Here is a 27,608-nt window from a genome sequence, read left to right as displayed (position 1 = left end):
ACCAATATTAATCGCCCTTTTCTTAGGGGAACTATTATGTGGTTGGACTCACTTCCGGTAAATCATTTGCAGTATGAAGAAGGAGCAAGTTGTAAATTGTCAGTTTTCGGTCTGGTATCCGATATTTAAGAAGCATACTATCAAAAGGTGAACTCCTTAACTTGACCAGCACAGTCTCAGATATGTTGTTGATCTCGTCTCTATCAAATAAACACTGGTTGTGCTATAATTTGAGTAGCTAACGTATAGTTGTCTGTTTAGCTAGCAAGCTGTGTTAGCCAATATGATATCACTTGTGTGTGTGATACCCGTGTGCGTCTGATATTGTAACAAACTGTACTTTTATCAGCTAATTGTCAATTCTCACAAACCACACCTGTCCTTTACTGTTATTAAACATTTGAATTTGTTAGAAGTGCCAGGTGTAAATGCTTCTGTGATTATATTGTCATTGATATTGCATCAGATCAATCTCTCTACCTTTGAGATTGTTTGTTTTCAGGTCTCTTATCTTTTGTCAATACTAGTCTGATAGTTTGTTATGTAGGCCAAATGTTTGGTGTTATCTTTTTCAGTTTGATTCTCCCACTGCCTCAGAATGTAATAGATTATTTGCTGGACGATGGAACACTAGTAGTTTCTGGAGGGTAAGCATACTTACCCTTAAAGCACATACATCTAGTGTCCTGTATCTATTCCCATACACTATAATTTATAGGCAATTTCCATGCTAACGGAATTACTGAGAGACACCCATTTTAAAATTAAAATGTATACCCAAAACAAACAAAAAAACGGATTTTCAAAGTTTAACAAATCATAAAACGTTTTGCACGATGACTACTTTGAACAATTTACACAGTAAAGAAAAATTAACTGCTGATGCAAAGTGGTAGCATAGTTTTGGTAAAATCTCCCTCAGTTTTATTCTGTTGCCAAACTTTGTATCTGCATAGTTCTTCCTGTAAATGTGTTTTTGTAGAATTTTCAATGGAAATTGTTGAAAGTAGTCCTTGTGTATAGAGTTCAATTTTTTTTTTAAACTATAGAAATCAATGGTTCTTGTTTGGTATACATTTTAAAATGGAAAATCTTAGTCTCAGCGTAATTCCGTTACCATGGAATTGCCCTTATACTCCCTGATAAAATCTCTCCTCATACCAGGGACAACAACACTCAGCATAATCAGACCAACAACAGTGACTCAGAGGAGGAAGACATTCAGGTAATTTTTCTCCAGACAGAGGTGCACTCCATCTCGGCTCTCTAGTAAAGTAGAGACTGAGAAGGCAGACTTTATGCTCAGTGCTTGGCTGTTTGATTTGCTGATTGATTATATTTTCTTCTCTCAACAAAATTAGTGGTCAGATGATGAGACAACCACCACTGTAACAGTAAGTAATGTAGATAATGTGAAATATGATCAACCCATCTGCATATAAGTTTTGTCAAGTTTGTAAAATGATATGCATACAGTGAAGATCTTTTGTGATGCTTTGTTTTCCAGGCTCCAGAGTTTCCAGAATTCAACTCTAAAGTGCTGAAGGCCATCAACACCCTAGGTGGGTGTGTCTTTCCCAAACTGAACTGGAGTGCACCGCGGGTGAGAGACACAACCCTCTAACGCCACCAATATAAGGTTAAAATACTGTCCACAGTGTGTCTGTCTGAGTGGTAATTTTGAGTGAATAAGTGTGTGTGTGTTTCCTTCTCTCTTGCAGGATGCTAACTGGATTGCTCTGAACAGCTCCCTGCAGTGTCAGAGTCTGAGCGATATTTTCCTGCTCTTCAAGAGCTCTGACTTCATCACCCACGACCTCACACAGCCGTAAGAATCCCCTCCACTCACTCACACTCTCACATTCTCACTTGGGCTGTTGCGGTGACCGTATTATCAAATTCCACATGACCGTTGAGTCACAGTAATTTCCTATTATGCACTCTGGACATGTGTTGATAGTACCCAACTCACTAACGACCATCCGGTCCTAATGACCTGGTACTCAGGGCTCTATTGTCCCTCCATCAGGTCCTAATGGGCTGGTACTCAGGGCTCTATTTTCCCTCTGTCAGGTTGTAATGGTCTGGTCCTCAGGACTCTATTGTCCCTCCATCAGTTATGAATGGTCTGGTACTCAGGGCTCTATTTTCCCTCCGTCAGGTTGTAATGGTCTGGTCCTCAGGACTCTATTGTCCCTCCATCAGTTATGAATGGTCTGGTACTCAGGGCTCTATTGTCCCTCCACCAGGTCCTAATGGTCTGGTACTCAGGGCTCTATTGTCCCTCCAGCAGGTTCTAATGGCCTGGTACTCAGGACTCTATTGTCCCTCCATCAGTTATGAATGGTCTGGTACTCAGGGCTCTATTGTCCCTCCATCAGATCCTAATGGGCTGGTACTCAGGGCTCTATTGTCCCTCCACCAGGTCCTAATGGTCTGGTACTCAGGGCTCTATTGTCCCTCCACCAGGTCCTAATGGTCTGGTACTCAGGGCTCTATTGTCCCTCCACCAGGTTCTAATGGTCTGGTACTCAGGACTCTATTGTCCCTCCACCAGGTTCTAATGGTCTGGTACTCAGGACTCTATTGTCCCTCCATCAGGTTCTAATGGTCTGGTACTCAGGGCTCTATTGTCCCTCCACCAGGTCCTAATGGTCTGGTACTCAGGGCTCTATTGTCCCTCCATCAGGTCCTAATGGACTGGTGCTCAGTCCTCTATTGTTCCTCTAACCACTCTGACATCAATGCAAATACAATGGAAAATCACATCAAACACTTATCAAAACAGTATGTGCTTTTAAAACTCACCTCACTGTGATGATCACAAAATGGACAGCGCTTTCTAAGGTGATGATTCATTCGAAACACCCATATATAACACCCATATATATATATGAGCCCAAGCTCACCCCAAAAAATGAATTAAAATGTTTGTGCTTTTTATACAATACATAGTCTAATAGCCTACCGCATATTACGCACTATAACATTTTTAATGTCTTTGTTGCATAATAGGTCTAGCCTAGAAAATTAAACAAATTCTAGTTGCCTTTGAGTGTGGACTGTATTATTATGCCTACTGAATGGACCTTATGCTATTCTCCAAACTTTCTATCCATGAGTCTGGGCGAGAACATATAGGCCACTGATTGTGCAGGGCGACTTACAGAGTTAGACTACAATTATAGTGAATTTGATTTTGAATAATGGGGAATTTTTTATATTTTTTATACCTTTAACTACAGAATATCTCACCACCGTGTGCCTTTTCTCTCTCTCTCCTTCCTTTCTCAATACACCCTTTCCACTGAATAGCAGGCTTGTGATTTTGGTTTTGGTGGTTTTGGAGCAGTGTCTTCTTCCTTGCTGATTGGCCTTTCAGGTTATGTCTATATAGGACTTGTTTTACTGTGGATACAGATACCTTTGTACCTGTTTCCTCCAGCATCTTCACAAGGTCCTTTGCTGTTGTTCTGGGATTGATTTGCTCTTTTCGCACCAAAGTACGTTAATCTCTAGGAGACAGAACGCGTCTCCTTCCTGAGCGGTATGACGGCTGCGTGGTCCCATGGTGTTTATAGTTGCGTACTATTGTTAGTACAGATGAACGTGGTACCTTCAGGAGTTTGGAAATTGCTCCCAAGGATGAACCAGACTTGTTGAGGTCTACAATTTTTTTTCTGAGGTCTTGGCTGATTTCTTTTGATTTTCCCATGATGTCAAGCAAAGAGGCACTGAGTTTGAAGGTAGGCCTTGAAATACATCCACAGGTACACATCCAGTTGACTCAAATGATGTCAATAAGCCTGTCAGACGCTTCTAAAGCCATGATCTCGTTTTCTGGAATTGTCCAAGCTGTTTAAAGGCACAGTCAACTTAGTGTATGTAAACTTTTGACCCACTGGAATTGTGATACAGTGAAATAATCTGTCTGTAAACAATTGCTCGTAAAAATGACTTGTGTCGTTTACAAAGTAGATATCCTAACCGACTTGCCAAAACTAAAGTTTAATGGAGTGGTTGAAAAACGAGTTTTAATGACTCCAACCCAAGTTTATCTAAACTTCCGACTTTAACTGTAAGCGTTTTGCTACACCCGCGATAATATCTGCAAAATATGTGTACGCGACCAATAAAGTTGGATTTGATGGGTGAAAATATGATGATACTGGATGAGAGAACAGCGTGTGAAGCCTGAGGCAAGCTTTTTGCTACTTTCTCACATCAATAGCCTATAGTCGCATCATGGAGCCCATATTTATTTTGATTTCTAAGACATTTTAAGGTTTGTGTCATTCACAACTAAAGTTGCCAAATAACTCTAAATCTAGTGTATAGGGCCTGTTTCAAATGTTCACTTTTACGCTGACAGACACTTTATATGCGTCCTTGGTAAAAATGTCCTTTCTATTTTATTCAGCTAAGTAAAATTATATTCTTCTTACTTAAAATAATGGCACAAGACTTATAAGCATATCTTGTCTGCTAAATGAACTAGCAACGTATGTCATGGTGCATAGCTTGATAGCTGACTCATATTCTGTTCTTCTGAGATACACATTTTCTTCATATCATAATGTTTCTTTAGACCTGCCTAAAATAAATAATGGATTTATTGTGATGGTTTTTCTTAAATGGATTTGTTATACTTTTTTAAAATGTAGATCAGCGGCTTGTATGAGTGGAGGAGTGGAGATGCTAGTCAATTAGTCACGGTCAATTACCGTGATACCGGCAGTCATTTGCATGAAAATGAGCTGATATAAAAGATCCCAGAAATGTTCCATGTGCACTAAAAGCTTTTCTCAAATTGTGTGTACAAATTTGTTTGCTTCCCTGTTAGTGGGCATTTTATCCTTTGTCAAGGTAATCCAGCTACCTGACAGGTGTGGCATATCAAGATTATTAAACAGCATGATTATTACACAGGTGAACCTTGTGCTGGGGACAATAAAGGGCTGCTCTAAAATGTGCAGTTTTGTCACACAACACAGTGTCACAGATGTCTCAAGTTTTGAGGGAGCATACAATTGGAATGTCCACCAAAGCTTTTGCCAGATGATTTTATGTTCATTTATCTACCATAAGCCGCCTCCAACGTCATATTAGAGAATTTGGCAGCACGTCCATCCGGCTTCACAACCGCAGACCATGTGTAGCCACACCAGCCCAGGACCTCCACATCCTATGCCATCCTAGGCCCACCCATGGCTGCGCCCCTGCCCGGTCATGTGAAATCCATAGATTAGGGCATAATGAATTTATTTCAATATATTTCAATCCTTATATGAACTGTAACTCAACAAAATCTTTGAAATGGTAGCGTTTTATATTTTTTCAGTACAGATGGGTTTTCTACCCGCTGTGGAAAACACTGCAGGCAGTGAGTCAGCCTTGATTTAGTACTGAACTTTCAATTGTGAAGGGGCCAATGAGGAGCATTTGTTAAGTGTGCATGTGTGTGAAGCGCTTGTATTTGTGTGAATGCAAGTGTGTGAGTTTAATGTGAGTCTAGAACCGAATGGTCACTGTTCCAATCTCCCTCTACAGATTCCTTCACAGCAGTGACGAGGATTCTCCAAATCCAGCCATAAACTATGAGGTATTTAACACGCACTCACCTGCATTCACTCTCTTTTCCACACACACACACACACACACACACCTTCCCACTATTTAATAGTGTTGTGTTATACCCCTGAGTTCAGCTGGTCCTGAGGAAGTGGAGTGAGCTGCTACCTGGTGGGGAGTTCAGGTGTTTCATCAAAGAGAACAAGCTGATTGGTAAGTACTGTATGAAGAGGTTAACACACCATTCACATTTACTCTCACCCTCCCTCAGCGATATTCAGCGAGCCTGTGTTCACTTGCACTGTTCCCAAGACAGTGTGGCAAGCGTTAGGGCTGTTGTGTGGACTGAAGATCTGTTCTGAGAGTTGTGTGTGTGTTCTTCAGGGATCTCCCAGAGAGACTATACCCAGTACTACCACCACATCTCTAAGCAGGAAGCCCAGATCTGCCACTCCATCCAGGAGTTCTTCAGCCAACACATCCAGTATCAGTTCCTGGATGAGGACTGTGAGTGGGATTCAGTGTGGTGTGATAATTAGAATATATTGTAATAAGAGTAATGCAATATATTTTCTGTTTTACAGTTGTGTTGGATGTCTACAGAGATAGCTGGGTAAGTCTTTTGTCATTTACTTTTCCAGACATTATTTCCTGCCTCTGTTTGGTTGTAGCCAAGGCTTTTCTATGAGTATGGGCATCTTTGACCCTGTGTGTGTTTGACAGGGGAAGGTGTGGCTGATCGATCTCAACCCCTTTGGTGAGGTGACAGATTCACTGCTGTTCACGTGGGAGGAGCTTACCTCCGGGAACAGCCTGTCAGCCAATCAAGAGGAGGGTGACACAGCTCAGCAGGTCAGTGACAAATATGTGACACAGGCTGTGGCTTTGTTGTGCATATGCATGTGTATGTTTGTTCATGTGTGAAAGTCTTTCTGCGCTTATTATCCCATTAACACCAGTTTGTGGCGTCTGTATCTGTAGGAAGGCCCTGAGTTAACACCAGTTTGTGGTGTTTGTATCTGTAGGAAGGCCCTGAGTTAACACCAGTTTGTGGTGTTTGTATCTGTAGGAAGGCCCTGTGTTAACACCAGTTTGTGGTGTCTGTATCTGTAGGAAGGCCCTGAGTTAACACCAGTTTGTGGTGTTTGTATCTGTAGGAAGGCCCTGAGTTAACACCAGTTTGTGGTGTCTGTATCTGTAGGAAGGCCCTGTGTTAACACCAGTTTGTGGTGTCTGCATCTGTAGGAAGGCCCTGAGTTAACACCAGTTTGTGGTACGTCTGTATCTGTAGGAAGGCCCTGTGTTAACACCAGTTTGTGGTACGTCTGTATCTGTAGGAAGGCCCTGTGTTAACACCAGTTTGTGGTGTCTGTATCTGTAGGAAGGCCCTGTGTTAACACCAGTTTGTGGTATGTCTGTATCTGTAGGAAGGCCCTGAGTTAACACCAGTTTGTGGTACGTCTGTATCTGTAGGAAGGCCCTGTGTTAACACCGGTTTGTGGTACGTCTGTATCTGTAGGAAGGCCCTGAGTTAACACCAGTTTGTGGTACGTCTGTATCTGTAGGAAGGCCCTGTGTTAACACCAGTTTGTGGTACGTCTGTATCTGTAGGAAGGCCCTGTGTTAACACCAGTTTGTGGTACGTCTGTATCTGTAGGAAGGCCCTGTGTTAACACCAGTTTGTGGTACGTCTGTATCTGTAGGAAGGCCCTGAGTTAACACCAGTTTGTGGTACGTCTGTATCTGTAGGAAGGCCCTGTGTTAACACCAGTTTGTGGTGTTTGTATCTGTAGGAAGGCCCTGTGTTAACACCAGTTTGTGGTACGTCTGTATCTGTAGGAAGGCCCTGTGTTCCGCTACACCACCAGTGATGTGACGGTGCAGCCCAGTCCCTCTCTGAGCTACAGGATCCCTAGGGACTTTGTGGACCTCTCCACTGGCGAGGACGCATACAAACTCATCGACTTCCTCAAACTGGTGAGAACCAGTGCAGTGGTGTTCACACAATTTAAGATTGTCTTATAACAACCCTGTGGCAGTCTCCACAACCATCTTACAATTAAAATGTTGTATTTAACCTTTATTTAACGAGGCAATTCAGTTAAGAACCAATTCTTATTTATAATGACGGCCTACATCGCCCAAACCCAGATGGCGCTGGGCCAATTGTATGCCGCCCTCTGGGACTCCCAATCATGGCCGGTTGTGATACAGCCTGGATTCGAACAAGGGTGTCTGTAGTGACGCCTCAACCACTGAGATGCAGTGCTTTAGACCGTTGCGCCACTCGGGAGCCCGGCATTAGTTTTTATAATCTCACACTTTCCCTCTTTGCTGCAGAAGAAACGCCAGCAAGAGGACTCTGAGGAAGAGGTGGAGGAAGAGGTACGACAGTGACAGCCCCTGAGGAGCAGGGTCTCTACACGGTGACTGTTCCCTCAGACTGTTAGCCTAGCATAACAATAACCCTAAAACTGTAAGGCTAGCGTTAGCAGTTAGCACAGAAACCACTATACACATGGAGGTTTGTCCTTATCAGCTCTTGAATCTTCTGATGGAATCCATACACTTTTGGTCATCACCTTAGACCAATCCAGAATGCTGCAGATAGAAATGTTTTGAATAGAACAAACAACAAACCATAATGAGGAGAAAAGCATCATGACCGCTCTATGCGGTACATTTCTACCTGCAACACTGTAAAAGTCCCATTAAATCTCATGGTTGTGTGTATTTAAGAGGGGAGTTCTAAGCAGTGCCCCTGTTCTATTGGCCTGGTGTGTCTAATGTAAATATAAATACTGTAACTTAACATTGTGTAAAGGTAAAGGGGAATCTGTTACAGGAGTCTGTGTATAGGAATAAAGAATGCTCAAATGTATAATACAGTCCTGGGGAAGAGACGTGTCTTAGTTTGTGTGTATAGCAGGTACATCATGGGATTGCAATTTCTGAGGGAGATACCCAAAGGGTCAGAGTTTTCTGACTTAATCCACTGGACTTTCTCTCTTCACACACACCAAATGCACACTTTTCCATGTGCTTTCTGATGGTTTCGTTAGACACACATCTGTATGTAATAGCAATACAAAGGTTTACTCATGAAGTCTGTGAAACAGTATTTCAAACATTCCAGTTCCTTACTTACTCTCTCTGGTCGTTATAGTTCTATCTATGTTATTGTAGAATTAGTTTTGATTCTTATCATTGGTTTATTTTCTATGTGCTGGCAAAGAGAGGTATTCTGATTGGGTAATAAATTACTGGTGTGTGCTCTTTGTTGTCAATCTGTTTTTGTGTAGACTAAAATAGAAGGCATACTACTTTCACTGGTAGATTATTACATTTCTCTACAGTAGATGTGATTAAAAAAGTAGAATGGAATTTTCCACTAATGACTAGACCAGCAGGTTGAGAAAGAGAGTAGTGCATTTTTATTAGGGTCCACTTGGGGGAGTTGTTTACCTAAAATGAGAACCATCGGAGATGGTGAGCTGTCCTGGGCAGAGACAGTGGTCTGGGATAACAACATCACCATTCACGTGAAACGCATTTCTGTTAGGATGGAATGCCTGGATGTTCTGTTTTGTCTTGAATAGTTACCACTAGTGTATAGCCTAGTAAGTAAAATGTGATAGGAAAGCATTGTTGGGATAGAATATTGATGGTTAACCAATAGATCCTAGCCTGTATACAGATGCAGTGCATTGTTCAGAGAGCTGCAGTGTTGTATTATCTGAGCCTGGAGGCGGGGGCTTGTGTTTTCAGCACACTGCCCCTGCATGTGGTGTGTGTGTGGGGGGGGGATGCAAAAAGATAAATGATGGGTGATGCCACACCCATCTGAGGGAAGGTGGGTGCCAGACTGCTGATAGAAAGAAGAGACTACTACACATCCATCATCCTCCTACCTCCCTTTTCAATTCCCCCTCGCTCTCTTCTCCTCTTCAGTGTGCCAAGATGGACATAAATCCTAGCCTACATCTCAGCCTGGGTTGACTAATCATCCTTCTGTGAGGGAGGGAGGGAGGCAGATATGTGAAAGTCTAACTTGAGAGAGCTGGAGATCAAAGGAGGGAGAAAGGGAGAGTTAGGGTAAGTGGGGAATAGATTTTCTTGAGCTGAGAGGGAACTGCAGTAGTTTGCAGCTGGAATACTCATGAGCGTCTAGAGCACACGCGCAGACACACTCTCAGCCCCTCTCTCACACACTCTTTTCTCCTATACACAACCTTTGGTAGGCCTGTCAGATGAAAAAAGTCTGCAGTTATGCTCTTCACGACTGGAGGATACTATTCCGTGTGTGTTTTTAGGTGGATTACAGCCTTCAGATAAGACACTGCAGTCAAGACTGCTTTGCTGGAGATGGGAGTATTTAACCATCTAAATATTAACACCCAAACTCAAATGAATTTATTAGTACATCAGAATATACTATGACCATTATAGTGTCTAAGATATTAAACTTGTGTAGGACCCATGAATTGCATTTCATTGCATCACCTGTCAACACTGTTTTGATCAAGATATAGTAATATGGCAAGTTTTCACATTTTATCTGGAGACACCCTTTCTCAAACTTCACAGCAAGTTGCATGGGTCCCAATGTAGACTCCATCATCTGACCTGGAATAGCCCAACATCCATCATAATAAACATTGGCCAATATAAAATAATTTACTTATTTAGAAACGGGTTTGTCCGTTTTTGATGATTTGCAAATACTCAGGTTTCGTGAACGTATCTTTGGTGCAATGCGAATTATCTCTAGACATCCAGTCACACACACACACACACACTTGTGCGCAACGCTGTCAAATCGAGCGATGAGCAGCATCCTAGCCTCCCTCATTGCCATAACAACCGATGGCACAATCAGCATGGTTAGATGAAATAATACTCATCGGTCCTTGCATTACGCACCACACGGCTCAACAGAGGACTTCATTAAAACGGGAAAAAATTTTGGGAGAGAGAGACAAGGCGATCGCGCAAAGGTAACTCGTAGACCCAAACCATTTACGTCAAGATAATCTAGACCAGTTGAACCCTGCAGGTGCAACCGCTGAAAGCTCATTGTCGGTCAAACGGAGCGCTGTAGACAGAAAAAGAAGCGAAGAAAAACAGGAGACCTGTTTTAGAGAGCTGCGGAGATATTTCGACAGCGGGAAAGCCACGAGCTCGAAAAGGTTTTCTGCCTAGCTCGTTCTATGCGCGTGGTTCTGCTCCCCACGAGCAGGACGTGTAACTCGAAGCGTGGGAAAGCTGCGTTATCGCGGGGGGCTGCTGAAACTCACTGGCATCGTTTGCCCCGGTTTTCCCCTGTTCCACCATGGATCGGGAGAATGGAGAGTCCGGGAAAGGAACGTGGAAAAAGCAAGTCGACGATATCAAGAAAATATTTGAATTGAAAGAGATCCTCGGAACGTGAGTGTGTTATTACTTAATACCATTTTCAAAAGCCCTATTGTTGTGAATGCTAATTGGGTATGAATTTACATTGGTAAACCGCGGTAGGCCTTTGATAACTTTGTTGCCGAATGTAGCGGGACTCTCGCGCTGGAGACTTTGTATCCGTTTCGGTTTAATGACCGTTAAACTCCCGGTTTAACTGGAAGCCAGCAGAGCTGTTAGGTTATCTATGACGAGGTATTTAACGGACTGTAGCGTCAGCCCATGCCTGGTTTGATGAGACGAGTGTTTGTTGGATACGCTATGATAGAGAAATATCGAATGTCACTTTTTGTAGGCTAGCCTATGTCATTACAAATTACTATGAGGCCTATTTGTAGGTTAAACTATGTAGGAACTGTTTGTAGAAAAACCTAGACCGTAGCCTGTGCCTTAATAAGGGGGGTTTGTGTGTTTTCGTAAACTATTTTACAACCGGTTACGCATGTCTTGTTCCGTTGTCTCTGTTGGTTTTATGCCGTCCTGGCTATTGTTTAGGTTAGCCTACTACATTCATCCTCCCTCTCTTCCCTGCCCACCGCTCTGACAGCTCCAGTTGTGCTGCTATCTATCATAGGAATGACCTTTTGGAGACGCAGGCAGTTAAACACTGATAACAATTGAGTCTCCAACCTTGTAAAAAATATAAAAATATATATGACCATTGGTGAGTGGTTATCATGGTTTTCTGTGTTTATCTCATCCAGAATGATTTATCGTTCAATGTTTAATCCTATTTATCACTAGGCGTATTAGGCCTACCGTGTAACTAACTTCATACATGAACGACTGGTTTTGGTTTGACAGCATCATAACGGTTAATTTGCAACCCATTTGAACAGCTTGTTCAGATGAAATGCTTGGCCAAATACCCCAGCCTCTTCTTGAAGACCGTAATGCCGACCCGACGGTGCGGTGCTGGAGGCTATAGCAGATTTTTCTCTCTGGCCTGTTACTTCATTCTGTTTGGCACAGAGGAACAGTTTGTTGACTGGACAGGCAGAATCGAGGGAGGACGGTTGGATTAAAGCGGATTAGCTGGCCATGGAAAACCTCCTAGTTCTGGAATATGCCACTGTAACAGTTCAGACATGTTGCATAACAGTGATGGTAATAAATGATCATTATTACAAGTTCCAACAGGTCATTTCAGTGGGCAATGTGTCGTGGTTATTGAGTATATTAATAAGGTTGTGGAGTGTTGAACCATGGTTCTGCACTGTGTGTGCATGATGGCCTTTGCAGAATTCCAGGTATGCCCATTTGGAGCAGAGAGTGCATAAATGAGGCTCAAAGGTCATGTCTGATCTTTGTTTTTCATAAGGCAACATCAGTTTCACTCAAATCAACAAAGAGGAGATCGGAATTTCTACTGTGTGCCTGGAATTCACATAACAGATGGAAGTATGGACAGGTGCATTTTGGGTGTGTGTCTTTTACAGATGGACTAATGAGGGGCCACTCAGTTTCTCTGCTTATAGCGCAAGTCTCCCCTCTGTTACCATGGTGTCTATGTCCTAGCACCATTCAGTGGGCTCCCGAGTGGCGCAGCGGTCTAAGGCACTGCATCTCAATGCTAGAGGCGTCACCACAGACCCTGGTTAGATTCCGGGCTGTATCACAACCGGACGTGATTGGGAGTCGCGTAGGGCGGCGCACAATTGGCCCAGTGTCGCCCGGGTTAGGGTTTGGCCGGGGTAGGCCGTCATTGTAAACAGGAATTTGTTCTTAACTGACTTGCCTAGTTAAATAAAGGTTAAATAAATTCACAGCGTGACAAAGACACTGATTGGGGTTATTTACAAAGGATTTCCAGAGGTGCTGTTCATCCCCTTCACACGCGCACCACACTGGTACTGAAGACAGGTTTTCAGCACACCTCTGTTGTTCACTGGGTCCTGATCCTCCAGATTCCTTCCTGGTGGAGACATCTTTCTCTGTTTCCTCAGGGGCGGGGCTTGGGGACCTGTCCTCCCGTCTGGTCTCTGGCCAGCACGTGGTGCTTCGGTCTCTGGAACACAAAGGGGCCATCTGGGCACACACACACTTGGCCTCAGGTTATAAGTATGACCTGGAATTTTTCTTTGTCAGGAAAAAATTCTCTGCCCTAAAAATATTACTCAGACATTTCATGTTAACGCCATAGCAACACATTAACCAGAGTTGTACTCAGCCTCAGCCTTTGACCTCGCTCCTGCTGATGTCGGGTGTTTTCCCTTTTTAATTCTCTATCAGCAGAAAAATAAGGGGAGAGGAGGGAGGGAGAGAGGAAGGGAAGAAAGACAGCAGGGAGTCAGGGACATTGACCGTGTAGTCTATTATCTTGCTCCAGTCTCTTGACCATTGGAGTCTTGTTTTCAACACTAAGAGGGAAGAGAGGGAATGGAGAGAGGGGTTGAGAGTAGAGAATGAATTGGAAGAGAGGAATAGATAAGAGAGGAGATGAGGACAGAAGTGAATAGGAGAGGTTTGGAGGAGAAATACTGTTACATTGAATAGGGGTTAGGTAAGAGTTGGGGCTGAGTTACCACAACATGTTGCTCTGACACATTATGAGCTAGTCTTTAGAAATTGGATGAGAGATGAACATTTTTATTCACCTTGTAAAAAGATGGACAGAGCCTGTCACATGGCACCAGTCACGTTGGTCTTTTGTGCCTTATTGCTTTGCTATACCGTTTCATAATGCTATATGACTGCATTTCTAAGATGTATGCATGTTTATAAGGCAATATTAACACTTCATAAGACGGTGCTTCAAGTCAAGCAGAATGTCACGTCTTTTGACCCCTTTTGACATTTGAGTCATTTAGCAGATGCGCTTATCTAGAATGACTTGCAGTTAGCTAGGTTTGACAAGCACATATCTCAGTCATAGTAAGTACATTTTTCCTCTAAAGTAGCTATCAGCAAAGTCTGAGCTAGCAGGAGGAAAAAGTCAAATCCAAGTGGGGGGAGGGGGTGAGGAGGGGATGTTTTCGTAAGATGGGCAGGGACTCTGCTGTTCTAGCTTCAGGGGGAAGTTGGTTCTATCGTTGGGATGCCAGGACCGAGAAGAGTTTGGACTGAGTTAAGCAGGAGCTGCCCTCCCATAAAGGTGGGAGGGCCAAGAGACCAGAGGAGGCAGAACAGAGTACTTGGATTGGGGTGTAGGGTTTGCTTATAGCCTGATGTTAGGGAGGGGCTGCTCTATAGGTAAACACCATGGTCTTGTAGTAGATGCAAGCTTCTACTGGAAGCCAGTGGAGTGTACGGAGGAGCGGGGTGACATGGGAGAATGTATGAAGGTTGAACACCAGGCGGACTGCAGTGTTCTGGATAAGTTGCAAGGGTTTCACGGCACAAGTGGGGAGCCCAGCCAACAGTGAGTTGCAGTAGTCCAAACGGGAGATGACAAGTGCCTGGATTAGGACCTGCATCGCCTCCTGTGTAATGTAGAAGAAACAGATTCATTTGGTCTCACTCCATAAAGTCAAATGGGCTGATTGCTGCTGCCGGTTTTAAAATGTCAGTCCGGAGACATTTCTCTATCAATTGGATCAGTCAGACAAGCCACTCTGTAGGCTATAGCTTGGATCCATAGAGCTACTATGAGTAGTTAATGTACAGTCGTGGCCAAAAGGTTTGAGAATGACACAAATATGAATTTTCACAAAGTCTGCTGCCTCATTTTGAATAATGGCAATTTGCATATACTCCAGAATGTTATGAAGAGTGGTCAGATGAATTGCAATTAATTGCAAAGTCCCTCTTTGCCATGCAAATGAACTGAATCCCCCAAAAACATTTCCACTGTATTTCAGCCCTGCCACAAAAGGACTAGCTGACATCATGTCAGTGATTCTCTCGTTAACACAGGTGTGAGTGTTGACGAGGACAAGGCTGGAGATCACTCTGTCATGCTGATTGAGTTTGAATAACAGACTGGAAGCTTCAAAAGGAGGGTGGTGCTTGGAATCATTGTTCTTTCTCTGTCAACCATGGTTACCTGCAAGGAAACACGTGCCGTCATCATTGCTTTGCACAAAAAGGGCTTCACAGGCAAGGATATTGCTGCCAGTAAGATTGCACCGAAATCAATCATTTATCGGATCATCAAGAACTTCATGGAGAGCTGTTCAATTGTTGTGAAGAAGGCTTCGGGGTGCCCAAGAAAGTTCAGCAAGCGCCAGGACCGTCTCCTAAAATTGATTCGGCTGCGGGATCGGGGCACCACCAGTACAGAGCTTGCTCAGGAATGGCAGCAGGCAGGTGTGAGTGCATCTGCACTCACAGTGAGGCGAAGACTTTTGGAGGATTGCCTGGTGTCAAGAAGGGCAGCAAAGAAGCCACTTCTCTCCAGGAAAAACATCAGGGACAGACTGATGTTCTGTAAAAGGTACAGGGATTGGACTGCTGAGGACTGGGGTACTGTCATTTTCTCCGATGAATTCCCTTTCCGATTGTTTGGGGCAGCCAGAAAAAAGCTTGTCCGGAGAAGACAAGGTGATCGCTACCATCAGTCCTGTGTCATGCCAACAGTAAAGCATCCTGAAACCATTCATGTGTGGGGTTGCTTCTCAGCCAAGGGAATGGTCTCACTCACAATGTTGCCTAAGAACACAGCCATGAATAAAGAATGGTACCAACACATCCTCCGAGAGCAACTTCTCCCAACCACCCAGGAACGGTTTGATGACGAACAATGCCTTTTCCAGCATGATGGAGCACCTTGCCATAAGGCAAAAGTGATATATAAATGGCTCAGGGAACAAAACCTGAATATTTTGGGTCCATGGCCAGGAAACTCCCCAGACCTTAATCCCATTGAGAACTTGTGGTCAATCCTCAAGAGGCGGGTGGACAAAAAAACCCCCACAAATTCTGACAAACTCCAAGCATTGATTATGCAAGAATGGGCTGCCATGTGGCCCAGAAGTTAATTGACAGCATGCCAGGGCGGATTGCAGAGTTCTTGAAAAAGAAGGGTCAACACTGCAAATATTGACTCTTTGCATCAACTTCATGTAATTGTCAATTAAAGCCTTTGACACTTATGAAATGCTTGTAATTATACTTCAGTATTCCATAGTCACATCTGACAAAAATCTAAAGACACTGAAGCAGCAAACTTTATGGAAATTAATATTTGTGTCATTCTCAAAACTTTTGGCCACGACTGTAAGTCATGTAAGGTAGCTGCTGGGAGTTAAGCACTATAGAGGCCATAGAGCCACAGGGCTTTGTCTGGCCTGGTGTCCTGTGTTCCAGCTTTACCCGAAGGCTGACACAACACTTTCAGAGCACCAGAGTAATGTTTCCAAGTGGCGCATAGGGAAGCTTTAGTCAGTGTGCGTGTGTTCGTCCCTGGTGTCCTATTTTGCTTTACTTGTGTGTGCGTGTTTTTCTGCAGCATGCTGTTGTTGAATTATTAAACACTGTGAGCACCTGGGGGGCCCAGGTGCTCACATGATGCTGCAGACGGGTGTTTTTCAGGTATGCCACACCTTTCACTGCTGAACTGAAAGACAGTAGGGCAAAGAGAGGGAGAAGGGACAGAGGGCAAAGCAGAGATGCATTGTGGGAGTGTACCATCTAGGCCACGATGCCCTTAATTGAATGCTCTACTTCCTGGCTCCTGGCATTGTCCTCTTTCTGGGATTGCAGTTATCTCTCTCTCTCTCCCCCCTCTCTCTTTCTGCGTAGCTGTCCCTATTATCCGACCTTGCTGCCTTAGATGAAGTGTATGCAACTTTGAAAGCCAGCCTTGATAGTTTAGCACTGTGTCTCAGGAGTATAACAAGTGTACAGAAAGCATACAGCATTTTTGTATTGTGATCATTCTGTGTGTGTGTGTGTGTGTGTGTGTGTGTGTGTGTGTGTGTGCACGCATTTGGGCCTAATGGATTAAGGGTAGACTGTAATCGGGCATCTTCATTATAGGAAGAGACACGGATTATCCATCCATCCCTCTCACCTCTTTCCCCCAATCATTATCTCTCCACTCTTTTAATCTGTCCTTGTTCCATCAGCTGTTCCCTCTTCTTTTCTTCAGGTTTTTCTTCAGTGATGGTTATTTTTGCTTGTTGTTCTTGTTATGTGTGACTCCCGGTGCGTGGCCTCATTTAGTTCCTGGGATTCAATCCTAGATTATGTCTGAGTGGACTCATCTCAATTTGTTTTGACAGTATTGTTATACCACAGTGAGCTCATTCTGATCTAGATGACATACACACACTGTATATAGAGGGCCTGGGAAACATCCAAAACAGTGGTCCCTGGCTACAGGGTAAAATCTAAGTCACCTTTTCCTCACCATATTTTTGTCATTAATTTTTTTTTTTTAAATCTATAAAATTAAAATGTCATGTCTTTCCAGATGGCAAAACAGATCCAACCTTTTTGACCTTTTTGAGCGTATCCAGACTCGAATACACACTTGTTTGTATTATCAAGACGTATACAACAATGTTCAGAAGTGCTCTAGTAAATTTAAGGGTGTTTTCACATAGTCCTTTTTAAAATAACTGATCTCAGTCATCTTTAAAGTGAACTCTGGAGTAAAAAAAGAAAAAGCAAAGCAAATATTGTCTTTGTATTCATACTGCCCTTGACTTTGAATGAGGACTCAACTATTTTGCCAGTTCACTTCACCTATTAAGTGGTTCTAGTCTTCTTTGCATTCACATTGTTATGTTTAGAAAGGAAACAAGGACAAGCCATTCCATGAGATCAGCAGTGTTGGGTTAGTGAAGTACAGGTAGTTCAACTAGAAATGTAACTACATTTTACAGTTGCTTGGTGGTAGTAGAACTACATTTAGATCTTGATAATGTTTTCAGTAGTTAATTACTTATTTTTTTGCCTTTGAACAGTTTAGCTAACTACTGGAACTACACTTTTTTTTCCGACAGCAGACCTGCCTTATTCCTAATTTTGTTTTAATGGGCTAAATTGCACATTCTGTTAACATCTGACTCCATGGTGATCTGTTCTGTTATTTTGTAGTCTGGCATTTCATATTTAGATAAGATAATTTTTCACGTAGTAGTTTGAATGTAGTGAACTTCTTTATTTATTAAGGGTAGCTTTAGTGTAGTTTAACTTCTTCCAGTGTGAAGTAATTGGTAGCTTGGAAAACTACTCTGTATATATACTTTATATAGGGCTCCCGAGTGGCACAGCAGTCTAAGGCACTGCATCTCAGTGCTAGTGGCATCACAACAGACCCTGGTTCGATTCCGGGCTGTATCACAACTGTCCATATTTGGGAGTCCCAAAGGGCGGCGCGCAATTGACCCAGCGTTGTTTGGGTTTGGCCGGGGTAGGCCGTCATTGTAACTAAGAATTTGTACTTAACTGACTTGCCTAGTTAAATAAAATATTTTCAGAGTAGCTTCTCCAACACTGGTTATCGGGCAGCTACAGTTGAAGTCGGAAGTTTACTTAGCTAAATACATTTAAACTGTTTTTCACAATTCCTGACATTTAATCCTAGTAAAAATTCCTCTTAGGTCATTTAGGATCACCACTTTATTTTAAGAATGTGAAATGTCAGAATAATAGTAGAGAGAATGATTTATTTCAGCTTTTATTTCTTTCATCACATTCCCAGTGGGTCAGAAGTTTACTTACACTCAATTAGTATTTAGTAGCATTGCCTTTAAATTGTTAACTTGGGTCAAATGTTTCGGGTAGCCTTCCACAAGCTTCCCACAATAAGTTGGATGAATTTTGGCCCATTCCTTCTGACAGAGCTGGTGTAACTGAGTCAGGTTTGTAGACCTCCTTGCTCACACACGCTTTTTCAGTTCTGCCCACAAATTTTATATGGCATTGAGGTCAGGACTTTGTGATGGCCACTCCAATACCTTGACTTTGTTGTACTTAAGCAATTTTGCCACAACTTTGGAAGTATGCTTGAGCTCATTGTCCATTTTGCGACCAAGCTTTAACTTCCCAACTGATGTCTTGATGTTGCTTCAATATATCCAAATAATTTTCCTTCCTCATGGTGTCATTTATTTTGTGAAGTACACCAGTCCCTCCTGCAGCAAAGCACCCCCACAACATGATGCTGCCACCCCCGTGCTTCATGGTTGGGATGGTGTTCTTCGGCTTGCCATCCTCCCCCTTTTTCCTCCAAACATAACGATGGTCATTATGGCCAAACAGTTCTATTTTTGTTTCATCAGACCAGAGGACATTTCTCCAAAAAGTACGATCTTTGTCCCCATGTGCAGTTGCAAACCGTAGTCTGGCTTTTTGATGGCGGTCTTGGAGCAGTGGCTTCTTCCTTGCTGAGCGGCCTTTCAGGTTATGTCGATATAGGACTCGTTTTACTGTGGATATAGATACTTTTGTACCTGTTTCCTCCAGCATCTTCACAGTGTCATTTGCTGTTGTTCTGGGATTAATTTGCACTTTTCGCACAAAAGTATGTTAATCTCTAGGAGACAGAACACGTCTACTTCCAGAGCGGTATGACGGCTGCGTGGTCCCTTGGTGTTTATACTTGCGTACTATTGTTTGTACAGATGAATGTGGTACCTTCAGGCATTTGGAAATTGCGCCCAAGGATGAGCCAGACTTGTGGAGGTCTACAATTTTTTTCTGAGGTCTTGGCTGATTTCTTTAGATTTTCCCATGTCAAAACAGAGGCACTGAGTTTGAAGGTAGGCCTTGAAATACATCCACAGGTGAGTAGGTGTCAACTCATCTTCTCCTTTTTGTGGCACCAATGTGGATGGGGTTATGGCAGGGGAAACAGTGTTGCAGTAGTCTAGTAGTCTAGTCTGTTGGGTGCTGGAATAATGACAAGCGAACCTGGGGAGCTTTGTGTTCACATTGCCCTAAAGGGAACTGGACTACTGAATTCAAGTGCACCGAACTCCGACCACCACACGAGATGTTCTCAGTTCAGTTCGTTTCGGGGGCTCTTTTGGGGGTTGTCAGTTCCTTTTGAGTGTTCACATTGCTCAAAAGATTAAGCGAGCCGCACTGACTTCACCACAATTGGCTGAAACGAAGGTGTGTGCATCATTACATGTGTACAACACTCCCTCTTGGGGAGGTTCCATGACGAGTGACTGTACAGACTATTGAGTATTAATGATCATCAACACCAGTCCATTATCGGATCAAAGCCCTATTTAGATACTCCAAACGGCCATTGCGTGGGAATGGGATTGGTATCAGGCGAGGGAGACCTAAGTCTTACTTACTCTAAGTTGTTTTTGATAGTAGCTGGTTTATTCCAGCTAGGCCTATACAGATTAGTCACGATGATTCTGTGTAGATTTGTATAGACCAGTCATACCGAATGACTTTGATTTCATACACCTCATGGCCTAGTTCCTATATGACTCTGTTTTGTAGTTGGTCAGGCACAGAGCATGTTTGTGTGAGGGTGTGTGCTTTCAGATTTCACACACTACCTCAACTCCAGGTTAGCGTCTCCAGTCTCATCTGCTGCTCGTGCTCTGCAATCGGAGACTGATGAGACGCGTGAGAGGAGCTCGCGGGGAGAAACTCTAATTGGCCACCAAATTAATGTCACGGCCGCATCAGATCTGGAGCATGACATGAAGCTACATGTTAAGTGGTTCCTCTGTGTCTTCTGGGATGTGTTTTAATGCTGCGGCATTACTGAAGTCTACCCTTCTAAAGCAGCCCAGTTTTCAGGGCCATACAGGGTGTGGGAACAGTCTTGTTGCGAACACAAAAGAAAAAGGCCTCCGTAACAGACATTTCACTAGGAGAGGTTTAAGTGGTGGTGCGGTGTATATAGAAAGGTCGCTAGATTACACACACACACGCACCACATTCTTACATGGCAATCCCATGGCATTTACGGCAGATTGCATCACCAGTCCCCACCATATCAACTAAAGCAGACCTAATAATACTCATATCTCTGTTTTAAACTGTCAGCGTATCAGTGAGATAAGCAAGGCTGGAGTCAGACTGCCTGTGATCTGATCTGTCAGGGATGTCTGTGTGTTTCCCGGAGATCCATAGGACCTCTCCCACAGCAGCTTAACAGGCCCTCTATTGCCCAGGCTCTCCTCACACACAGCCTATCAGAGGCTTGTTAGAGGAGGATCCTGTATGGATATTGGGATCATACCTGTAACATGATGAATTTGTCCCATAGCATCAGAAGTTTGAGAAAGGACAATGGCTGTTAAAAGTAGGGAAAAGAGAGGGAGAGAAAGTGCCTGCATGCAGGTGTGTGTACGTACATTAGTATTTATGTATGTGTGTATTTGTAACCAGCTCGGCTGGTTAAATGTATAACAACATACAGTGCCAGTCAAAAGTTAGGACACCTACTCATTCCAGGGTTTTTCTTTATTTGTACTATTTTCTGTGTAGAATATTAGTGAAGACATCAAAACTATGAAATAACACATGGAATCATGTAGTAACCAATATTTTAGCGTGCAAAGCTGTCATCAAGGCAAAGGGTGGCTACTTTGCGGAATCTCAAATTTGTTCAACACTTTTTTGGAAACTTCATGATTCCATATGTGTTATTTCATAGTTTTGATGTCTTCACTATTATTCTACAATGTAGTAATAATAAAGAAAAACCCTTGAATGAGTATGTGTCCAAACGTTTGACTGGTACTGTATATAAATACTCCTCAAAGGGTTAACAGCATTGGTGGGACTCCAGATGCACTATATATACAAAAGTATGTGGACATGCCTTCAAATGAGTGGATTCAGCTATTTCAGCCACACCTGTTGCGAACAAGTGTATGAAATCAAGCACACAGCCATGCAATCTCTGGAAGCAACGTCAGCACAAGAACTGTTTGTCGGGAGCTTCATGAAATGGGTTTCCATGGTCGAGCAGCACACAAGCCTAAGATCACCATGCGCAATGCAGCGTCGGCTGGAGTGATGTAAAGCTCACCACCTTTGGACTCTGGAGCAGTGGAAACACGTTCTCTGGGGTGATGAATCACGCTTCACAATCTGGCAGTCCGACAGGCGAATCTGGGTTTAGTGGACGCCAGGAGAACGCTACCTGCCTCAATACATAGGAGGAATAATGGTCTGGGGCTGTTTTTTCATGGTTCGGGCTAGGCCCTTATTTTCAGTGAAGAGAAAATCGTAATGCTACAGCATACGATGACATTCTAGACGATTCTGTGCTTCCAACTTTGTGGCAACAGTTTGGGGAAGGCCCTTTTCTGTTTCAGCATGACAATGTCCCAATGCACAAAGCGAGGTCCATACAGAAATGGTTTGTTGAGATCTGTGTGGATGAACTTGACTGGCCTACACAAAGCCCTGACCTAAACCACATCGAACACTGTTGGGGTGAATTGGAACGCCGACTGCGAGCCAGGCCTAATCGCCCAACATCAGTACCCGACCTCACTAATGTTCTTGTGGCTGAATGGAAGTCCCCGCAGCAATGTTTTAACATCTGGTGGAAAGCCTTCGCAGAAGAGTGGAGGCTTTTGTAGCAGCAAAGGGATGTCGTGTCTTTGGCATCATTAAAACAGAAGGATTATTTATCAAATAACTCTCTGTACTTATTATTACGCGATTAAACTGATTAATCATGTAACTGTAATTAACTAGGAAGTTGGGGCACCAAAGAAAATATTCAGATTATAAAGTTAGAATTTTCCTAATATAACTTTCAGATATTTGAATATCACTTAGTCTTCGAATGAATGAATTATTACCTCATGTTAGTCTCATTCCAAACGTCGTAAATTGTTGGTTATCTGCACGAACCCAGTCTTCACTATGAGTCGTCCATACATCAATTGTCTTAAATCATTTATTTACTAAGTAATTCACAGAAATGCATGAACAAACAGTAGATAGATGCAAGGAAAGGATAATGGAGTTTCCCTAGTGGGATAAATCGGTATCGCGGCTTGGTGGACACAAAGGGAAGTGGGGGTCAACTGAGATGAGACACTACAAAGTTGATAATTATAACAATTGAAATGCTAATCCTTTGCACATGAACGCTCACTCATTCGGGAATAATTGCAATCAATATACATATTTACGCTCAGTGTGTCGTCGGGATGTCTGTTAAAGTTTGTTTCTGTTGGTGAGTCTGTCCCCCCTCTCTGTCGTGGTTAGAATGGGTAGTTCAGAGTGACATTCTTTCATGTCGTTATAGAATAGATGTTTCGGCGGTTGTCGGTCTTCGCGTTCAATGATACTGAATTCCTAGCTGCAGACTAGTAATTAATATCAAAGACTTGTTCTTATTCTGTCAGTATCTATAGTCTAAGAGTTTAACCACGTGGTATGGTTAAAAGATTCAGCCATCTACTCAAATCTTAGGTTTATGGTCTCCTCTCAAACCTTGGCCTCTCGTTATCAAGGGAAGCTGGTCTCCTCTCAACCCTTAGCCCCCTCGAAATTGAGGTAAGCTCGGTCTGGTGACAGAAAACCCAGGTGGGGGTTTTATTCATAAGAGCAGAAAAGGGGCTGTCCCAGGACGCCAGACCATAACTGTGCTCATGGGCGGTCCTCTGATTTAGTTATTCTCCAAAGGGAATTGGAGTTTACTTCATTAAATAGTCCAAAATCACATTACACAATTTCACAAGCAGTATCATCCTCACTCATTCATCTTATACAACAATTAGATGTAAGCCTCATATCTGAGGCTATTGTATAAACAGCGTTATGGTAATGTAGCCGTATTGTCTCTCATGAGTTTCACAAAATTGTAGCAAACTGACCAGTTCGTAGCTGGATTCTTCACCGATCTTTTATACGTTCTCCAGAACATAAATACTTTTTTGACCTCCAGTTCTGTGAGTGGGAAGAAATTCCTTTGTTCTCTCTATGAAAACTCACTCTCTCTCTATACTGAGAGGAGATAATCTCCTCCAGGAATTTACGACCTGAGGTCGCAGCAGCCTGAGTGGAGGCGGGGGAGGGGTGCTCGCTGTACCCAAAGAGGGCAACGTCATGACGGGGAGGACCAACTCCATATTAATGCCCATAATTTTGGACAAAGATGTTCGATCAGCCGGTGTCCACATACTTTTGTTCATGTAGTGCATCTACAGGCTATGAATTGATGGCTTTGAGCCAAGGAACCTTCCCTTAGTTACATGGGGTTAAACGCTATAGCCTTGATGGGATGGGACCTGCCTGCTGTTACCATGGATCCTGTTGCTCCCTGCCCTTTCTCAACTTATCAACGGTGTGTTCCTCTCACCTCCACTTCCTGCTCTCTAAGGGCCAATCCTATCACCCCAACTGATGAGTGGAAGGGAGGCGGGATTTAAGGGAAGGAAAATATAGGCCTAGAGAGGGTGAGTTGAGGGATATGAGGACGTAAAAGAGATTTCTCTTGTCATTCTCTATTTTTGCCAAGTGTCTCTGTCACAATAGCATGGCTGATGGTAAACCTTCAGATTGGTGGGAGGAAATGTCTCATCCAAACAACAAAACCTTTTGCAACTTCTTACCTCTGACCCCTAACCCTGCCAGCTTTAAGTCTTTTGCTAAAGCATCTCTAACATCCTTCTTCTTTCCTATCATCTTCTGTTTTCTCTGTCCTGCCCTCTCTCGTTCTCTCTCTCGCTCTCTCTCCAGTGCTATAGTTAGGTAGCAGCTACAGTTTCTCTCCAGTTCTCCTTACAATGAACCTCTCTCTCCCCTGAGTCAACACTGTCACACCTTACTGTGGGAAAGCAATTGTGTGTGTGTGTGTGTGTGTGTGTAACGTATAGTATGTGTGTTTATGTGCAAATTGTAATAAATAAAAAATCTGAGGAAATCAGCCATGGTCTTGGTAATTAAAGAACGGTATATCCAGTCCAGTAGTAAGTGATTAGAGGTAATGGAATCAGTGCATTGGCAAACTCATATGGAGACAGAGGAACATTGGAATAATATCTCATCTCCAGAAAGACCAAAGTCTAAATAACATTTGGCGTATATAGTAGGACAATTTGTCTTCCAGACAGGCAATTTAAGCACACAAAGCAGAAAGGCACAAATGCATGAAAGCACACACATGTGTAGAACCTCTATAAACATACTCACAGTACATACACTATATACACACACATTTCTCTGTTTTATAGGTGACACTTACCTCAGGTCCATTTCCTTATTTCTCTTTAGAAGCAGTGTGTGTCTGTGAGTCATATTTTAAAGAATGTCAAAGCCCTTGCTGTGTTGCACTGCATCTTGATTCATGATCTGTTAGTCTGTGTGTGTGTTATAGCTTGGCTAGCGTTGTCCTTAAACGGTACTCAAGGCTGCGCTCAGACTGGCTCTGTCTGGCCAGCCAGAAACCGCTGCTATCACACACGTACGTGCACATAATGCAGTCTTGGTCACCACCATGGTTGCAGTAATGCTCACAAGGTACACATGCACGCACACACACACTATTCAGTATGTATCCTCATCCAGGATTTTCCATGCACTGTGCTCCGTCCCTCAATCCCTAAAGAACTCTCTTTCCCTCTTTCCATCTCCCCCTCCCTCCGTATCTCGCTCTCTCTTTCTCCACCTCCTCCTGTCAGAATGGTGTTCTTGAGTCAGCTCAGATCCCAGAGCCAGACTATAACTAGATTTTACAGATTTAACACCATTATAAAACTACCTATCCATGTCTGTAAGAGAGCCCTGCCTTTGGGAGTGAGCGAGGGAGAGGTGAGGGTGAGAGAGCGGGTGTAGATAAGAAGACTCTACCCTGATACATGCCCTTGTAGCTCCAAAAGTGAAGTGAAGTGTGGAGGTGGGATGACGGTCGCTCGTCTAGTAGGTAACGCCACCCAGTGCCGTGCGTGTGCTTGTGTCCCTGTGTCTGAGCATCACATCAAGATCTCCCGGTTTTACCAATTTGACTTCAGATTCTGACATTTCTCCAAATGTCAAATTTCGAAGTGATTCCAAAGAGTCAAGGGCTAGGGTTTGGGATAGGGTCAAAACATTAAGTTAAGGCATTCATTCTGAATTGTTCGGTTAAGGTTTGGGATAAGGTTAAATCTATAAAATGTGAAAACGAGTATTTGCCACAGCTCCCTTGCAAAACCCAAGCTTACTTCATGGTAATAGCGCTCACTGTTGCCCCTAGTGGCCGGTTTTGAAGGCATCTCCCGACATCCTCGGGACATGTACAGACGTCCAATTTCGAAGTCAATCCTGGCTGCATCCCTCCCCCCTCTTCCCTCCTCTTAACACACTGTGTGCTCAGGTGTAATGGAACTACAGATAGGGGAATTCAAACGGCAGCTCCTAAACATCTTCATAATTGTATTGTTAGCATAATTGCTAGTGGTTATTAGCTATGTCAGAACAACAGGTCTGTTTTTTTATAAATTGGGGCTTTTGTTAGAGCTGCAGGTACACTCATAACAGCATCCTACTACATCCAAGCCCCCCTTCTCTCTCTCCCTCCCTCTAGAGCATGGGTGTCAAACTCTGGCCCGTGGGCCAAATTTGGCCCGCGGGGTAATTATATTTGGCCCGCGAGACGATACCAAATTACTACTAGAGCTGGCCCGCCGGTATTATACAGCGCATTCACCACTAATACTACGAATCCCATAATGCTCTGCTGTTTTCGCGCGCCAATCAGGACAGGACCCAGAAACGCTCTCTCCTCTGTGACAGTAGTCATAGCAACATAGACGCTACAACTGTCAGTGAGCTAACCCTTCCCAAAAATGGCGAAAGAAAGGCAGAAAACAGGAGCTTTCTGGACAAGTGGGAGGCAGAATATCTGTTTACATATGTAAAAGACAAACCTGTTTGTCTTGTTTGTGGAGTCAACGTGGCTGTAAGTAAGGAGTACAACATTAGACGACACTATGAAATGAAACACCATGACAAATACAAGGACCTGGACATGACTCAAAGGAGCCAGAAAGTAGAGGAGATGAAAAGAAGTTTGGTTTCACAACAGAATATGTTTAAAAAAGCCACATCACAAAGCGAGGCTGCTGTAAAGGCTAGTTATATAGTGGCAGCAGAGATCGCAAAATCAGCCCGGCCCTTTAATGAGGGAGAGTTCATGAAAAAGTGCATGATGAAGGTTTGTGACCTCGTATGCCCAGAGAAAAAACAAGCATTTTCAAACGTGAGCCTGAGCAGGAACACAATAGCTGATCGCACATGTGATCTTGCCACCAATCTGTATGACCAGCTGATGGAAAAGGGAAAAGATTTTGTTGCGTTCTCCCTCGCTGTGGATGAGAGCTGCGACGCATCTGATACTGCTCAGCTGTCAGTCTTCATCCGTGGAGTGGACTCAAATCTGTGTGTTACGGAGGAGCTATTAGGATTCAAATCAATGCATGGCACAACCACAGGAAAGGAAATCTTTGAGGAGGTTTCCAAATGTGTAACTGAAATAAAGCTGCCGTGGGATAAACTCGTTGGATTAACAACAGATGGTGCGCCAGCGATGTGCGGTAAAAAGAGTGGACTGGTGGGCATGGTTCGGGAGAAGATGCGGGAAGAGAACTGTGCAGGTGAGCTAACTGTTTACCACTGCATCATACACCAGGAAGCACTGTGTGCCAAAGCCCTAAAGATGGAACATGTTATGACCACAGTAACACAGGTAGGTAACTTTATAAGAGCCAAAG

The 27,608-nt window shown here is 43.4% G+C and overlaps 2 protein-coding genes across 3 annotated transcripts in view; both read left to right on the top strand.

The window, feature by feature from the left end:
- The first annotated feature begins 1 nt into the window (after position 1).
- On the top strand, positions 2-8,846 carry LOC112216933 (cell division cycle protein 123 homolog). 2 transcript variants are annotated; one of them, XM_024377088.2, is made up of 13 exons: positions 2-147; positions 576-647; positions 1,165-1,225; positions 1,362-1,394; positions 1,508-1,603; positions 1,722-1,828; positions 5,551-5,602; positions 5,709-5,784; positions 5,956-6,078; positions 6,156-6,184; positions 6,295-6,423; positions 7,411-7,548; positions 7,912-8,846. In XM_024377088.2, the coding sequence occupies exons 1-13, from the start codon at positions 74-76 to the stop codon at positions 7,966-7,968; spliced, it is 1,047 nt and encodes a 348-aa protein (XP_024232856.1). In that variant the 5' UTR covers positions 2-73; the 3' UTR covers positions 7,969-8,846. The 2 variants fall into 2 exon arrangements, with proteins under 2 accessions (XP_024232856.1, XP_042156195.1); XM_042300261.1 differs by lacking the exons at positions 7,411-7,548; positions 7,912-8,846 and adding an exon at positions 6,641-6,715.
- Positions 8,847-10,359: 1,513 nt separating this feature from the next.
- Positions 10,360-27,608, top strand: part of LOC112216931 (calcium/calmodulin-dependent protein kinase type 1D) — a 75,045-nt gene continuing 57,796 nt past the window's right edge. Inside the window, exon 1 of the mRNA XM_024377086.2 lies at positions 10,360-10,998. Within this exon, the coding sequence (XP_024232854.2) occupies positions 10,904-10,998 (95 nt within the window). The 5' untranslated portion in view covers positions 10,360-10,903. The remainder of the gene's footprint in view (positions 10,999-27,608) is intronic.

The sequence above is a fragment of the Oncorhynchus tshawytscha genome, linkage group LG17, assembly GCF_018296145.1.
Source record: "Oncorhynchus tshawytscha isolate Ot180627B linkage group LG17, Otsh_v2.0, whole genome shotgun sequence".
Lineage (NCBI taxonomy): Eukaryota > Metazoa > Chordata > Actinopteri > Salmoniformes > Salmonidae > Oncorhynchus > Oncorhynchus tshawytscha.
This window is presented reverse-complemented; position numbering and strand designations above follow the sequence as displayed.